The 18261-nt window shown below is 36.3% G+C and overlaps 2 protein-coding genes across 3 annotated transcripts in view; both read right to left on the minus strand.

Moving 5' to 3' along the window:
• Nucleotides 1-11171, minus strand: part of LOC138134295 (diuretic hormone receptor-like) — a 29501-nt gene extending 18330 nt beyond the window's left edge. Inside the window, exon 1 of one of the 2 annotated variants that reach the window (XM_069052480.1) lies at nucleotides 9350-11171. The gene's annotated coding sequence lies outside the window, so the exon portion shown is untranslated. The remainder of the gene's footprint in view (nucleotides 1-9349) is intronic. The other variant, XM_069052481.1, reaches the window with a different exon arrangement.
• A 1571-nt stretch (nucleotides 11172-12742) lies between these two features.
• LOC138132918 (E3 SUMO-protein ligase ZBED1-like) lies at nucleotides 12743-14599 on the minus strand. The gene has a single exon (XM_069050637.1). The coding sequence runs from the start codon at nucleotides 13596-13598 to the stop codon at nucleotides 12768-12770; it is 831 nt and encodes a 276-aa protein (XP_068906738.1). The 5' UTR covers nucleotides 13599-14599; the 3' UTR covers nucleotides 12743-12767.
• Between the last annotated feature and the right edge of the window lie 3662 nt (nucleotides 14600-18261).

The following is an 18261-nucleotide window of genomic DNA, read 5'->3' on the forward strand; positions in this document are numbered from 1 at the left end:
GGGGCGATCCCACAAAAACAGACTGTGCTCGCATTCAATAAAGCAGTTCTTGAATCTTTCAGAGAGGAGAAATGCAAATAAGTTTCATAAATTTTGTTAATATTCAAGATGAAAAGAATCCCAGCGGAAACAATGTTACTTGAAAAATAGAGAAATGCTCGTAAATCGGATTATTTGGTGGAGCAGTTTCAAACAAAATCGAAGTTAAATTGGCACAACATTAAAAAATCATCGTCACCGGTTATGAAGGGCGATAAGGGTGTCACAAACGCACAAATATTGGCGGATTTGACAACTCGTAAATTGTGGGCGGTTGATGTAATGAAATAAATTAATTTTCGTGGGAGGGTGGAAAAGCGAGAAATGAGTGAAAAGTAGTGGAGTGCAGCAAGGATTTTGTCGTGGTGCAGGACTTTTCGCTGCACGTGCATCAGGTTTAGAAGAGAATGATGAATCTCATAATTTATAATAAAAAAATACCAAGAAAGAAAAAATATTTTGGTATTGTTTTAGATGAGGATTGTCAAACTCAAGGTCGGTTAAAACTTATGATTGAACTGTATATTAGTGAGAAATCTGTCATAAATTCAAATATGTACCTTATAAACGCGCCTAGTTAGTTTTCCTCGTAGTGCCAACTTAACGACAAGTCCCTAATCCACATCTATAACGTTTCGACTTCATGTAGAACTCGGAAAAAATATTTAAAAAATATAAAATGACATTTATTTTTTGAGCTACAATTTTTTTAAATTGCTTTTAGTTTTCTACGTTGTCCAACAACCTCGTAGGTAAAATTTCGGCACATTTTAAAAATACACCCTGTATATCATGTTTTATAAAATGTACGCCAATGCGAAGTAACCTATACGAAATATGCTTTAAAACAAGGAAACCGCATTGGTGTACGGTTTATAAAATATGATTTACAGGGTGTATTTTTAACATGTGCCAAAATTTTACCTACGAGGTTGTTTGACAACGTAGAAGACTAAAAGCAATAAAAAAAAATTGTAGCTCAAAAAATAAATGTCATTTTATTTTTTGACATTAAATTTTTTTATATATTTTTTCGAGTTTTTTCGAGCCAGTAGCTTGTGCTTAAAATATCTGTACAACTTTCAATAACACCCTGTATGTACAATTTTTTGGTATTTAAGTTGTGGATTAAAAAAGAGAATTGAAATCTGGAAGAATATATTATTAAAGTTATTTGACGGTAAAAGAAAATATGAAAGAAAAGAAGAAAGAAAAGGGGGAAGCGAAAAAACTTACTATAAGATGTGTGTGGAGTGCAACAAGGATTTTGTTTGGGTTCTGCGCTTTTCTGAATGAAAGTCTGATGTGTAGTAATTAATTACTAATAAATATGAAGGAAGAAATGTAATTTATAGCAAAAAAAAACAAAGAGACAAATGAACTACAATGTTTATCTTTCGATATTCATATTTTCGGTGAAAAAAGAATAATCCAAATTTGGATGCGATTTTCATTAAGAGAGAAGAAAGACCTCTCTCCTCTATATCCGTACGTCTAATTAAAAAAAAATCAGAAATGGTTTCATTGGATACCAAGAAATAAAATTAAGGAAGGATGTGGAGTGCACCAAGGATTTTGTTTTGGTCTAGTACTTTTCGCGACACATTCATCAGACTTATAACCAATAATAGGTAAATCTCTGTTATATGAAAAAAAGCAGAAGTTTATACAGGGTCATTACTCATTATAAATTATTGTACTATCGTAGTAGGCGTTGGCGAGCGTTGGAGGCTAAATTTGTGTGGATTTTCAACGCCAAGTGCGATGGGACAATCATTTATAATGACCCTGTAGCAAAAAAAAAATAGAAAGCAGAAGCAGGGGGAGTATGGTGGGTAGAGAGAAAGTTTGGAACCTGACGTTTGCGGATGACTTGGTAATAGTAGCAAAGAGTGAGAGAGAAATGAAAGAAATGATGAGGAGCCGGGGAAAGTATGTGAGGAAGAAAAATCTGGAAGTGAATGTTGACAAGATGAAAATGATGGTGTCCAATAAGAGAAAAAAGAAGAGTGAAGAGAATGAAAGCAAATAGGAAGGAAGGAAAGGAAAATAGTGAAAATACGAGTTCAAATACTTGGATTACACATTCAACAAAAGAACACACATCAGAGAAATAGTGAGGAAAGCAAACAACGTATTGGGATGTGTTTAGGGAATAGGAGAAAGTGGGAAGGTGATTTCAGGAGCAGAATAATGATGTTTGAGAGCAGGATAGAGAGTATACAGATGGTAGAAACAAGAAGAGGTAGAGAAAAAGTATTTGAGAAGAGTGGTAGTAGTAGACAGAGAAACACCACGGTACATTGTGAGGGAAGAGTGCAAAAGAATTAGGATGAGACTGAAAGCGGGATAGACAGCGGCAAAGTTTGAGGCCAAAATGGATGGAAAGGAAGAAAAAGAACCCAGAGAAGAAGAAGAGAGAGAGAGAGAAATACTACCAAAAAAACGGGTACGTCAGTGAAGAAGTGGAAAGATCGAGAGCAAAAGGAAGATGGATGAATGTAGTGAAAAGGAGAAAGAAACAGATAAGCAAGAAAGAAGGATGTGGGTACGAGAAGAGAGAAAACAGATATTGGATGGATAGAGAGGAAAGAAGGTGTAGAATGGTGCTATGAGGAGAGAAAGACAATCGAGCACATTTGAAATAAGAGAGAGGGTGGCAAAGGAAATGGGAGGGGGGGATACTGAATCAAGACGGAAGGGAGATAAGTTGGATGAAAGAGAGAGGCTAGAAAAGGAGAGGGATGGGGGATAGGAATTAGAAAAGGTTTTTTTTGAAATTTTTTAATTGCTATTTTATCTTTAGTTTTCTGTAATTAAAAAAAAACAAAATACGAATATAAAAAATTTATTTTCCTGCATTCACACGCTCAGCTAGAAAAAAATCCAAACTTGGCAGTGTAAATTAATTGATTAACAAGCAGCAAATAACAACTCTTTGGATTTACAAGAAAATGATGAACCTCTAGTGACAGAAAAAATTAGAACATCAAACATAAAAAATTGGATAACGGCATGTGTTGAGGGTCGTCGATGGCGGTGCCACCCCCTCTAAAGTACGAACGTTGCGCGGCCTCCCAACATAATGAAATAAATTAATTTTCGTCTAAAAGAGTCGTAGAGGTCGGTCGTGCAAATCGGGTAAACATCCCGTTTTGTAGGCGAGCCTTTCAGCTCGTTTAAATAAACCCCGGATTTACATGTGCGTGGAAAACCTGCAAATAATGAATAATTGCCGAACCGTGAGTGTTTTCCCCACAAAAAATCACATTTCCCCGATCCAAGTGCGGACGCGACAAGACAAACGCGACCGACGTCACTCCTCCTCAAATTCCGACACGCTGCGGCCAATTTTACCAGATAATTATGTCATCTGACAAGTACGCACCGAGGGACGGTGTTCCGTGTCCAACCCCGACCACCTTTATCGCATCCCCACGTTTAACCAAACGTCTCTGATCAATTTCACTCTGCATGGCCCACAATGCGACGCTTTTCCCCTCGCCTTTTATAACTCACTTTTATGGCGACATTTCTCGCCCAAGTTTCACTCGTATAACGGAACAATAACCGACAAGACGGCGGAATTCTTATCGCGCCTCGTTAAAAAATGCAATCCGAGTGGGCGGGGCCTCATCCGACTTAAGCACAGACGTGACTTTAAGATTCGCCGTGAAAAGTTCGGACACGATAATGATTCTGTTTGTCGGGGCAAAAAATTGTAAATGAACACAAAACACCAAGGCAGAGATAATGGAGGCCAATTAAAACGGGTTTAAATGAGAAAAAGCTGGTCTGCATTTGAGGGACAAAAAGTTGACATTTGAAGGTTTCACGACTGTGGAAAAAGTACATTGTTTTTTACTTAACGGGTAAATTAAACTCCCAAATAGTTTTTCCAGAGAATGATATGAAAACACAATTTAAAAGAGGTTCGTTTTATTTTTAGAGCAACAAAAGTGTGCCTTAGAAAACAATTTGATTTATATGTTTTTATTTAAAATGAACGTTGCTAAAAATACAACATGCAAAGAGAGAAAAGTGAATGGTAAAAATTGTGAATGAGTAGACTGCGTTCAAATCGAGAAGTACATGGGCGGTCCTATGATTTACGTGATGACCAGTTAGGCTGGACACACGTGATATGTACTTTTCTCTTTAAACGTGCTACATAAGGAAGTTGTTGTCTTGAGATTTTTTTGCCAGAAACTGATGAAGTGAAAAGAACAATAAAAGTAAGACATTTATGTCAAAATCTACAGCATTTTAAAATATGTAATTGACAATGTTTTTGGTTGATTGGGAACTAGACAAAAATTAAAAATAAAAAAAAAAAATCAGCGTGATTCTAATGCAGCTTGTTGGAACCAGGATCCGAAACAAAACTAGTAAATAATTAAAATGTAATAAAATGAAAAAAAATGTCCATTTGAGTGGAAAAAAGTCGATGTTTGAAGGTTTCAGAACTGTGAAAGAGTAGATTTTTTTTTCACGTGACGAATAAATTAAAGGAGCATTCCAGCCAGTCGGTAATATAAAAACGCAATTTTGTTGCGATGTTCATTTTATTTTCAGAGTAACAAAAGTGATGGAACACGATTTGATAGATTTGTTTTTATTAAAAATAAACGCGGCTCAAAATAAAACAAAAAAAGAGAGAAAAGTGACTGGTAAAAACGGAGAACGAGTAGAGTATGTTCAAATCGAGAAGTACATGGGCGGTTCAATGATTTACGTAACAGCTACGTCGGCTGGACACCACGTGGTATGTACTGTTCTTCTAAACGGACTACACCACGGCGTTTTTTCGCCGGAAACTGATGAAGTGTAGAAGTAATAAAATTCTGATTAAAATAAAAAGAATCACAATTTAAAGGAAGAATTGGCAAGAGATTTGATTTTTCATATCTACGCGTCAGATTCAAAATATAATATTTCAAGTGAAAAATTAAATGTATGTGGACGACAATTTACAAGAAAAAAGGCACTAATGAAGAATAAGAATTGGAAATGAAGAAACTCACGTTGTTCACAAAGATAATCCAGAGTCTTTTTGTCTGAAGAAACAAGAGAGATAGATTTTTGCACCTTCACCACTTTTACATGTTTAACTGAAAATGTTTTTAGATGCGGAATGCAACAGAGATGCTGTGTTGCCCCTGCTCTTTTCCCCCTATCTACACCAAAGCTCAAGCGCTGCTTCAACAATTCTCGCTTGACTTGGCGCATGATTCTAATGCAGTCAAGAGCTTGTTAGAGCTAGGATCCATCAGAAATTAGTAATGAATCAGAAGATAATCAAAACGAGTTAAAATGAGAATATGAATTCGAGGAGAAAAAATTCCACGTTTCAAGTTTTTTTCCGGAATTCGAAATTAAACCGGACGACAAAAACAATGCAAATTTATTTAAAATCTAGGCCAGGTCGTTTTATTTTCAACGTAATAAGGACGGTGCCTTGGAAAATGATTTGATTTGTTTTCGTTTCGTTGTACTTTCATTGTTCCTCCGCTAATTTCGACTTAATTAAAAGAAACATGATAAACACCAAACGGGGAAACAATCTACGCGACATAAAAATGAAAAGGTGCGGAAATGATGACCGGAAGATTATTTCAATTGAGGTAAAGAAAATTGAGAGGTATCATCAGGATCTGGCGGAGGTTCGCAGGACCTCCCAAAGCCTCACCGTCGCACGAATTGAAGGAATCAAGTTTCACGAAACTCGATCCGCCATGGATGAAAGTAGATATTTTAACAAAATTCGCCCCAATTGTCCTGTTGCAGCAGGTTTGGAATGCTAAAAACCACTCGACCCGGTCGAAACCAGGATAATGCCGGAAGTGCAACATCAACAGTCCTGCGAAATCGAATCCTTGGAAGCGGCGACTCTTCTATTTTTAATGGGTCATTCGATTGAAATCAGAATTGTGGTGTGACAGTGAATCTCATGAAAAAATAAACTGCGATGAAATTTTCTTTTGATCGTCAGGAGGTCGGCGTGAATCCTTTAATAATTCAACGGCGCTTGTTCCGAGTCGCAGCTAATTATAGGATCGGGATTAGTCGGCGCAAACTAAAAATCGGGGGGTTAATCAGCCCCCGAAGGGGCCGCTCTGTTTAGATTGGACAGTCGAGCGCATTCACATCGAAAATATTCGACCGGAGGGTCTCGCCAAATTATAAAATCAATATGTGCTCTTTATGGCCCCGCCATAATCTGTCTTACTTTCAGGCCACGGTGAGTTAAGTGATATTTTATTTTATGTCGAAAGCTTAACCCGAAACATTAAAAATCACGATTCGACAATTTACAGACGCGATTTATGGACGCTTCATTCCCGTGCACGTTCGTTAACGAGGGCGGTGCTAAATATCCATAACCACCCCGACGAGTACGACATTTCTTTTTGTCCTCCTGGAGCGATTTCCCCACTCGGACTCGTTGCGTCTTTTACCGCTTTAAAGCATCGATCAATTGAAAACTTCAATATTTTCCTATTAATAGATGATGTTGACTTTGTGTTTAACAGAACATTAACTCCGAAAGACTGAAATTGATTCTGTCAACTTGGAAATATGACGTGTGAGGTGCAGTTTTATTCATGGTGTTTTAAAAAGAAATATTTTAGCAATTTTATCAAGTAGCGGTTGTGTAAAAGATAAAAAAGAGTATGAAGAAATGAACGAAATGTCACAAAAGGTGTGTGTTCTAATGAAATAAGATAGAGAGGTAAAGTAATCTGAAAAATGTGAAAATTAAAATGTTGGGACATTAACTACAGGTGTCAGAAAATATGTAAAAAAGGGAAAAATGAATAATACAGGGTTATTCACGAGAGATTTCCGATGAAAATTTCGTTATATGCAACCCAAAATACAAGAAACCCCTAGAATAAGATTAATCGTGATGACACTTTCTCTTTATTGAGGTTATGAGCAAAATATATAAATATGAAAACTGACATGACAGGCAATAAGGGTCAGCAATCGTTGATTTAAGTATTACTTTTTATAAATTGAGGAACCTAGAAACCATTGGAAATTGTAGTTTCGGTTGCATATTACGAAATTTTCATCGGAAGTCTCTCGTGACTAACCCTGTATATGTATGTTAAAAACGAGAGTGGATTGCAACAAAGGTTTTTGTCTTGGTTAAATGCTTTCGCTCCAGAGTGAAATAATGAAACTAAATTTGAAGATATGATTTTGGCAATCCACATCTCTGTTTCGAAATAAAAATTCAAATTTGGAAGAAAATGTTATTTATTGATTTTAAAAAAATTGGTCAAAGATGACAAAAAATATTCACATAAAAAGTTCTTTATTGCTTATTCATTAGATCTAGAAGAAAAATATAAATTTATGTAATAAAAAATAAAAACCTGGGTAGGCGTTGAAAAAAGTAAACCATTCGGAACAGTGTAAAGTTTGAATTTCCCGCCGTTTAACACAAATGACATTTGTTAATATTTAATTTCCACATAATTGAACATGTTTTTTTTTTAACAAAGGTTTTAATGCAAAATATTGCAAAGAAAGAAAAAAAACAAAAATATTTTTTCTTTATAAATTTTAGGTTGGCTGTCTACATGCTCTGATTACAATTGTCAATTTACACTTTAAAACAGCAAAACAATTGACGGTTTCCAAGGCCCTCCCAACCCAAGTTTTCATTTGAACGCCCGGTACCTACTATTTACAATGAAAAAAAAATTAAGAGAGAAAAAGTACATAATTCTAGTATGTATTTATTTTTGAACTCTTCGTGTCCGGTCCAAAAAATAATAATTTGGGTCTTTAGAAATATTTTATTGATAAGTACTTTCCAATGTCTGAAAAATTAGCTAGAAAGATGAAACGTAAGAAAACAGAAAAAACAACAAAATGAGTGATAAGGATTATTGAAGACAAGTGTGGAGTTCAACAAGGATTTTGTGACGGTTCTATACTTTTCGTAGCATATTCATAAATTTAAAAAATAATTAATAATGAATCTCTATTTTATGGGAAAGAGCGTAATTCAGAGTAGAAATATTAAGAGAGGAAAACATTTTCTTTTCCTGTCTCTCAGGTTCAAAGGAAAATAATTCAAATCTGAAAGAATATTATATTATGTGATTATAAGAAAATCTAAAATGTTTTAAAATTATTTAAAAATACGTAGGAAACGAGAAAAGCAAATAAATTAGTGACAAAAATTGGAGCCAGTGTGGAGTGGAATAAGGATTCGGTCTTGGCTCTGTTCTCTTCATTGTACAGGGTGTCTCAAAATTGGCGAATTCTGAATTCAGAGCGTTGTAGGGGATCACTTCAGTAGTCCAAATATGGAAATAAAAAACAAATCGGGACTCCCCCCACAAAGATAGATTGGTCTGAAGGTGCATTCTTTGAACTGCGTTTTCTTCAAATACAGGCTGAAAAGTGCAGTGTTTATTGTTATTTATGGTGGAAAATTATAACGTAAAACAATTTTTTGAAGAATAGCTTTACTTAGGAGTAAAAAATTTTTAATTTTTTGTGATTTCTCTTAAACATGAAACGGCAACGTAGCTATAATAGTATAATAGTATTTTGTCACTGTTGAACAAAATTAAAGTGCTTATATCTTCTTCAGGAAGAGTGAAGTATTTTTCGAGCTCCACTGAGTCCTGAATTCGGAATTCGCGAATTTTGAGACACCCTGTATATTCGTTAGGCGTAGAAAAAAATAATGAATCTACTGTGAAAAGGAATACACTTTACAATAAAAAATGTCAATCATAATTCATAGAACAGATTTGTAAAAAAAGAAGAATAAAAAAACTGAATGATAAGAATGACAAGGATTTTCGTAGAATATTCATAACAATGAATCTCTATTATATGAAAAACAGCATAATTTACAATAAAAACATCACGAGGGGAAAAGTTTTCTTTCCACGTTTCGTTATTTACGTGTCAGGTTCAAAGAAAAATAATTCATGTCTGAAAGAATATTTTATTACACGATAATAAAAATTTAAAATGTTTTAAAATTTGTTAAAGGTCACAAAAATACACAAGAAATCAAAATTAAGTAAGAGTGAAAACTGATGTGGAGTGAAACAAGGATTTAGTGTTGGTCCTGTACTATTCAGATTTAAGAGAAAATGATCAAATTGAATTGAATGTAAGCGAAGTGTGGGTGTAGTGGTCATTTTGAACGAACCAATAAAAAAATAATGAATATGTGAAAAGCAATAAAAAAAGTAGTGTAAAAGCAGGAAAACAAAGTCTCTTTTAGCGAGAGACAGAATAAATAGAATAAGATATCTTGAGAGCTACTCACTGCAGATGTCGACAACCTGAATAATTCCGTCCAGCCACCCCTCACTACTCCAACTGTGTCTTATCCCGCCACTATTTGATCGATATCAATTATTATTTATCAGCGTTATTTCACGTGATCCGACCTTTTACTCGTGTATAGATTTTTGCCACAACAATTTCTAACAATTGGGTATTTATTTGGTAACCTAGGAATCCACCCCTCGCGACAAACCCACCCTCGTAAAATTCATCGGACACTCTTTCGCATCCCTAGTTGTTTCGAACAATTAACCGGTAAAAAGCGAAACTGGGGTGGCGACCCTCACCGAAAAAACTCCACCGGTCTGAACGTCCGCCGCCCCTTTGACGATACCACGCACAATGGTCCAGAGACAGACGCGAGCCCAAGATTAGCGAAACTGTTGAAAGGCGCCCGATTCGGGGGCGATCATTGTCCGGTCTAATCGCATTTAAGCTAGGTTTGAAAGGGATCAATTAGCGCCGCCACCGCAGAATCTGGACTTTTTCAACGGACAGATTGCCACACAATTGGGATAATTTGCTCAAGAGAGTCCTAATAGCGGGACAATGACAGGCGGGCTCTTTATGCCATGATGCGACATCAAGGCGGTCGCACTTTTGCATATAAAACAGTGGTCGCTGGCGGCACCGAAAGAAGAAAAAAGAACGGAACAGTCTTCGCGGACTCGTTGTTTTACATTCGTCATCAGCTCCATTAGGAAATGGACAGCGTCAGCGGCATGATTGATTTGTTCGAAAAGACGCTTGGTCAATTTCCCAATTGGAAAAACAGCAACACGGAAAACATCATCGAGAGACGTACCTGGGTCCTGGGGGTGGCGTCTGATCTGTCACGTGCTCGTCAAATTTGCAACTAAATGGAAGTATCACAACGCGACGCCCGCCGCCGACTGGATGGATCAGGATGGAGGCTGGAATCAGGAGCGTCAGTGCGTGGAAATTTCACAAAGTGCCAGTATTTGTAATTATATGGAGAGCGCCTGCTCAGGTAAAAAACAACACACGCATCTTGCGGACGGCCACGGGGCCGTAAATAATTCATAACAGGGGAGCGGCAGAAGGGACTCGCGAGCGAGGCGATTTCGGGGGAGGTATTTAAGTTATTGCAGTATTTGCATATGTGGCGGCATTATGTTTATTCAGGTCAGACGTCAACTATGCAAATTAATCTTGGGCGCAACATGTACGGATCGATAACATATTCATTAAACTATTTTTAAGAAGTCGTAGTCGAGGTGACTTCGCGGTGAATGTGACGGTGATTTGGTCATTTGGTGCACTCGTGCCTGCTGCACGGGGTATATTTATATTTTTAGTTGAAGAAGAAAAGAGGAGATGAGGATTGAAAAGTGTGTTGGTAAAAAAGGAGTGGGTTGGAATTAAATTGCGAAATTGCGTTGACGTATGGTGATTGTTGCGGGAGGGTCATCGAGAAGGAAAAAGATGTGTTAGGTAAAATTGGGAAAGAAGAGATGGTGGATGGAACAAGGGGGTTTTGGTACTTGTCTTTTTGCATTGTTATCATCATCAAACAGAATTTTGATTTTTCTGTGTCCAGTAGAACATGGAAGATACAAGAAAAAGGAAGAAAATAAGTATTGAACATGTTTGTGAAATGCAACATGGATTCGGAACTGTTCCTGTACTTTTCGCCATACAGGGATCAGATTAATGAAATTCTTATAAAGTTTAATTAAAGAGTAAAGCAAAAAAATGAGTATTAGAACAGCGATCGTCCTTTCTTCAAAAAACTGCAAAGTTTTTATCGCACAAAAACATTTTCACTCACTCTTTCGTTTCAATTGATGATTATCCCATGAGCGAAGTGTCAAATTAGAGGTTAGAAAATGTAAAAAAAATCAGTCAAAAAAATATTATATATTAATAATAATTAAATATTTAAAGAGTTCTACTTATTGGTGATTAAATTTATCACGTGAACTTCTATAACACCCGGTATTTTGATTTTATATTTTTCGCAGCATATTTATCAGATGTAAAGGATATTTAATAATGAATCTCTGCTAATTGGCAAACAACGTAATTTACAGCAAAAATATGTATTAAGAGAGGAAAACATTTTCTTTTCATTTTGTGTTATTTACGTATCAGATTCAAATGAAAATAATTCAAAACTGAAATAGAATTGTATGATCTGATTATAAAAAAACTATTAACATATTAAAATTATCTAAAGGTCACAAAAAATTCATAAGATAAATATTTTTTTTAAATCATGATGAGAATTAAGAACAAGTATGATTTCCAACAAGGCCTTAGTCTTGGTTTTGTACCTTTGGTCGTAGAGTGACAATATTTAGAAAAAAAAAGTTTTTGGGACATATTGTGTAATTGTAGCAATCTGCATTACCGACATTACAGTTCGTGGACCCGCAAGTGCCCGCAACCTCAAGGTAAAATCGTGTTGCTGTGTCTGAAATACCGTGAAGGGCACGACGTCGGTCAAAGTGTAGCTGTCGCAGAGATCGATCTCGATTTAATTAAGAAAATCTGGTGCCAAATGCCGGGTTTAGGGACGACATCTACCGGTTGCAAACTGGCGATGATGCAGAAATCGCGATTGACGACAGCGAGGACTTCATGTTCGCGAATAAAGTGATTCCCGGGACCCCTGGAGTACCGTGTTTTACAGGACGAAACACAGCTACACAGCTTCGCATACACCAACATAAGATGCGTCGTTCCTTACCGTATCCTTCGTCCTTCAAACTTGACAATTTGTTGATTCCTCGAGTATCGCGAATGTTTTGGTTTCTAACATAAGGTGGTGCAAGAGACTGGGCGATTTGACCGACAAAGAAGTGGCAGATTATTTGTTCCAGGCCCCGGTCAAGCTAGTGCGTGCAAGGTGCAAGAGTAGTGGTGGGGTGCTATTTAGCAGTCTGCTATTTTATAACTGCTACACTGGAGTAGCAGGAACAGGTTGCTACTTGAAAAAAAAAGTAGCAGATATCTACAGAAAACAGATGTGAATTTTGCAACAGTTTCCATGATTTAATAACAGGGGGCAGAAGTAGCAGGCAAAGAATAATAGTGGTGGAGGAGGATTGAAGTTATAATATAGCAGACTGTTATAGCAACCCAGCCTAGATCCGACCACTCGAACTCGTCGGATTTATAGCCAATATAATATAAGGACATAACTGTTAGGATATTTAAATATGGCGCTGGCGCTTTGCTTATTCACGTTTCACACCACCATTCAGCCATTCACGCTTATACAAAAAAAAAGCAAAACAGAGTAATAATGGTTTTTTAAATTATTAAATACTAAAATAATATAATAATATAATTTTATAACAAAAATAAATATAAAACCATAATCAATAAAGTCAACAATAATACTGATTATTACATAACAATACTACAAAACATTACGAGTTTCCATTGATGAAAATTATTTGTTTCACTTTATCAGCGGATAAACGATTACGTCGCTCAGAGATAAGTTGCCCTGTTTTTGAAAATAGTCTCTCACATGGCACCGATGTCGCTACCGTACCGAACTTTTCGCGTACAACTTTGCTTAAATTGGGGTAGTTATAACAATTGTTTTTCCACCAATTTAGAGGATTTTGATTCCTATGTAGAAGCGGTTCTTCTAAATAGCGCTGTATTTCTATTATTGCACGTGATCTAAATGTGCCTTGGGGCTCAAAAGACGCGGCTTTTTTATCAAAAGAGCCCCAAATTGAAAATTCGTCATTCTCTTCTGATGACGCGATAGGTACATTTGATAATGTTTCAACCGAGGAGCTGCTTTCAATAAAATTTGTTAAAACATTAGTAATTAAAGTTTTGGCCCTTTCAGCAACCAACTTCGTTGAAAAACCCACATTTTTAAATCTGGGGTCCAAAAATGTGGAAATTAGGAGAGTGGTACTGGATTCTAAATTACTAAGGCGGGTAATAATTCCCTGATGCATATCCGTAACCACTCTCTTAATTTTGTCCGAAAACAATTTTTTTTGTAACATTTCTTCGTACACATCCTGCAAACCATTCGTAATAATTATGACTGATGAAGCGGACACATATTTTTCTCCACTCATCATCCTTGTAGCCGTTTCCATGGGAGCTAACACTTTTATTAACTGTTCGATATTTTCGAACTCTTCGTTCGAAAATATTGGCCAATTTTCTTTACCAAGAACAGCTAGCGTAGCTCTTATTTCTTCTTTTAGCTCGAAAATTCGCTGAAACATATAAAACGAAGAGTTCCATCTAGTCGCCACAGCTTGTTTTAATTTTTTAGCTTCTTTGTTATTTTGCGTTTGATAGAAATCTAATTTTGTTTTTGCGTTACTGCTCTTTTTAAAATGAGAAACTAACGCTTTAGCTTTTTCTATAAGGGGTTCGATCGATTTTAACGCATCTTGAACGATAAGATTTATCGTATGCGCTAAGCAACCAAAATGCCGCCACTTCAAATCCTCTTTGATTGCTTTTTTAATATTTGCAGCATTGTCCGATACCGCTAACAAAATTTTATTTTCCAAGTTCCACTCTCTAATTATTCTATTTAGTTCGGCCGCTAAATTAGCACTTGTATGATTTTCATTATAAGAGCTTGTTTCCAATACAACTGATTTTGTCTCAAACGTTGGAGTAATGAAATGAGAGGTGACTGCAATAAACCCTTCCACATTGCGAGAGGTCCAACAATCTGTGGTAATCGTCACTGACACCGCATCTTTAATTACCTCCTTTGTATTATTATATACTTCGGTATATTTTGCGGGCAACAGGACATTAGAGAGCACTTTTCTGCTAGGTACCGTGTAATTAGGATTCAGGGCATTACTATATTCACGAAACCCAACGTCTTCAACTATGGAAAAGGGTTGAAAGTCCTTGGTGATTAATGCCAACAAATATTCATCCAATTGTTTTTTTTGGGAAAATCCTATTTTCTTTGGGACGCTGATGGTTGTTTGGTGGAATCTGCGTTTTTTTACCGGTGGTGGATGGATTTCCGTGGAATCCGTGGATGTCGATGTAGATGGTTTCGGAGAGGCCGGCGAGAGAGAGGGTTCTTGTTCTTGATCTTGTATTACTTGCTTGTCGCACTCACTTGATGCAGCTTGAGAAATTGTTGAATGTTTTTCTTTTGGCAATACATCCAATTTAATTGAAGGATGTTTTCTCGTAATATGTGCTTTTAAATTGGTAGTCGACGATTTGTAAGAAAATTTTTGTTTACAAAAATTACACAACGCCTTCAGTTCATCTTCTGGAGTAAAAAAGTTCCAAATGATGGAAGTTTTTCTTTTGAGATCCATATTGATACCTGTATTATACAAATATGACACTCAAAATGTAAAAATCATAATAATAAAATCTTACCAAATTTTAGATGTTTAAAAATAAAATACTTTATTTTTATGCACAGGATAGAAAGTAAAAAAAAGTTCAATTTAACAAAATATTATCGCACACGCACTCTACTAGACACTGTCACTTTGCCAAAGACTGGATAGAGACTAATTTCCACAATATGAAAAATAAAATTATTCTTTTCGTTTTATGAATCGTCGGGCTTTCTCGATGCCTTGATGGTACCGGCGGTTCCTTTTTCTTTTATTAGTTTATAATAACCACCCTAATATACCACCGTGAGACCAAGTCTTGAAGTCTTGGTCCCACGCTCTTTTTCATCATCTGGTCCGTCCGAACTCCGAACGATAACTTGTATTTACATGAACAGTATCAATAAAAGTAATTAATTGCTTTATTGGAAATGCCGCCTTTTTAATTTGCCGCCCTCGTGTAGTGAACGAACAATATGCGTACGTAACAATTTATTTCCATTTTCGAGACGGATGATAAAAATCAGATGCAGTTACAATTTATTTAAAAATAAAAAATTATAGTGCTCGTTACGCTTTACTACTATTAATTTTATGGTAGTATAATTAAGTATATTCTTTTTTATTTTTAACCGGTTTATGTTTACAGGGAATAATATTAATTTTGTAACAAGAAAAATTACATTAGGTTTATTAGATATGTTATGTTATGTTTTACTGACTTAGAGTATGTCGACACTCGACAACTCTTGACTGTACCTAAATTGTTTGCTAGTAACCTGTAAAAAAATAGAAAAAAAAACAGGAAACTGTTTTATTTTTTTGCATGTTTATTGAAATCTGTTTCGAGCTTCGAGTACAAGTACATCATAAATAAATATCTGCTACTAAGAAACTGCTATTTTAAACTGCTATTTTCTGTAACGGTAACAGTTTGCTACTGCTATTTGAAAATAGCACTTTAGCCCACCACTATGCAAGAGGACCAATACACAAAGCAGATGATTCCGGTAAGAAATCTTGCGGAGATATTTTATAAGTCGGATTTTTGTATAAACAGATGTGAAAAGGGAATCAATCGAAGTTGAGCATTTATTGGTAGACGTAAAACCGTCTCCTCACTCTCCGCTCTTTGATAAGACGAATGTTTTTAATTTGTAGTGTTTTTAGACGAGATAATTTTAAGAATGAATCGATATCTGTTTGTAGCTCGCGACGCAACCGAGAGATGGCTCTGTAAAAATAAACTGTCAGTAATGCTTTGCGAAAATTTTTTTGGAAGGAAATGTGTCTTTGATATCTTGGTCAACCATGGTTACTAAGTTTTGGTCCCCAAAAGATCGACGACCTTAGTTAATAATGCATTTAATTACCAAGGCAAATAAAATCCGACCACACACGAATCATCAGCAGTGCCCCAATGCATGCAATTCCCGTTACGAATTTTTAATTTGTTTGGCTTCCAATCATCTCCGCTTTTATTTGCGAGAACTAAGTTATTAAGCAGATAACGAGAATTCGCGAGTTGTAGCGCTAATATTAAAGCTTTAGTCTGCATAAATTACCTTCACGACGATTACGATTCATTAAATCCGACTTTCTTCATATTTTCATAGAAGTTTTATTAAATTCGGGGCTTTTGTTTGTTGTTCGGTAATTCTATTCTTGCCGATCTCGGCTAGAAACGGGTCCCGCTTACTTCGAAGTAGTGTTTTTACAAGACTAAGTTTAATTCCTTCCGGTCCCCAACTCCAAGTAATTTAGAAGATTTCCGTTTTGGATAAACCGAATGCAAATTAGAGCGAAAAACCGCCCTCCACGCTCTATTATTCTTCAGATGTGATAACGCTAATTAATTTGATGGAGACGCAAGTTTTTAGCAGGATGCAAGCCTCCCCCGAGGTGTTTCTGCAACGGACGCTTCATTAAATCGTTAATAGGTTTCAAAGTAGACGTAACGATTGCTTTTAATTGTGGAATTTGCGTTATTATTCCAATTTATGCGCGGACAAATCCCTTCGACAAAAATGTAGACGCATAGGAGCGCGGTTGTTACTTCCGCGTTTTAATTAACGTTAGTACTGATGCAGCGCGGCAGGATTTGCAGGATATCAGATAAAATTTCATTTCGACTTGAAGAAAATCGAGTTATCGGAAGTCAATAATTGAAAACAGGAAATCTAAGTGTGGAAAAACGGTATAAATCGGATTGGTCCTTTCATTACGTTATCAAATAACGTCGAGGAAGTGACGTGATCAAAAAGTCAAACGGTCTCACAGTCCATTAAAACGGAAAACTTTTCTCTGGATTTTTATTTTTGCTAGAAGTGTCGTTAATTTGCGTGGGGAGAATGACTCGTGCCAATAGAACAACGGGATTATTCAATTTTACATAATTCAATCCAGATTTTGATTTATTCAGAATAGAACAGACGGATTTTGTGGAATAGCAGTCTAGTCAGCGTAACGAAAACGGATTTTAGTTAATTATTACTAATTAAATTGAACGTTTTGTTCGTTTCAAGCGTCGATTCGTGCAGATTCATCCGTAAAGGCTTGTCGGAACATTCCGACAAAATTGCTTTACTATCTGAACGAACAGGTGTACGGTGGAAGTATTGAGCGTCATTTTTACAGTATGTAATCAAAAGTACACGTAAGTACTGAATACTCCCGCATCAATGAAAAAAAAATGCGTTTTTTGAAAAACGTAAGAATGCGAGAACAAATGGCACCGCAATTTACACAATAAATTGTGGACACACCACTGTCTCGGTTTCGTAATAGAGATCATAAAAGCAGTAGTAAAGAAAAAGCTAACTCTAATTCTAGCTTTTTACACGTTTCATACACTTTTTGTATGACAAAAAAAGGATGTTCTTATGGGAAGTTGCGTTGGCGTAAGTTAGTTATTAGTTGGTGCTCGACAAACGACAATCGTGTATTGGTTATTAATTCGTTTAAAATGGGAAATTGTACAAACGTGGAATTAACGGATATGGTGCTCGCGTACGTGCGGCGGGCGGCGGGTGGCAACGCGGTCCAAGCGCAAATATTATTCCGGGAAAAGTTTCCAGACAGGGTTTACTTCCACGGTGCAACGGTTGAAAGACACAGGAAAGTTCCATCCAAGAACGGAAGATCGTGGCAAAGATCGTTCCCAGTATACGAAGGCTAGCACTTAAGGTAGGAGTTTCTCTCACACCATGTAGTATGGGGTATGGGGCACTTTAAAAAAATGCCTTCATTCTTACCACGTACAAAAAGTACAAGCCCTGCAACCAGGAGACAACAATTTTGTGCTGAGAAAATGTGTAGAAAACCAGAATTTTTACGGGTTATTTTATTTACCGATGAGGTAGGATTCACTTTGACTGCCAAGATCTCCAGATTTAAATCCTTGTGATTTTTTGTGAGGGCATTTAAAACAGCTGGTCTATAGCTAGCCGATGAATTCTGAATGAGTCATGGCGTCGCAAATCGTCTTCGAATGTTTTGGTGGTTTACGGCTCAAAATATTTTCGCCTATTTGGATTACACCCTGTATTCTTGCCCCATT

The sequence above is a fragment of the Tenebrio molitor genome, chromosome 6 (genome assembly GCF_963966145.1).
Source record: "Tenebrio molitor chromosome 6, icTenMoli1.1, whole genome shotgun sequence".
Lineage (NCBI taxonomy): Eukaryota > Metazoa > Arthropoda > Insecta > Coleoptera > Tenebrionidae > Tenebrio > Tenebrio molitor.

Excerpts from the sequence above, each read along its gene's own strand:
- LOC138132918 (XM_069050637.1), bottom strand. The coding sequence starts at position 13,598 with ATGTTTCAGCGAATTTTCGAGCTAAAAGAAGAAATAAGAGCTACGCTA.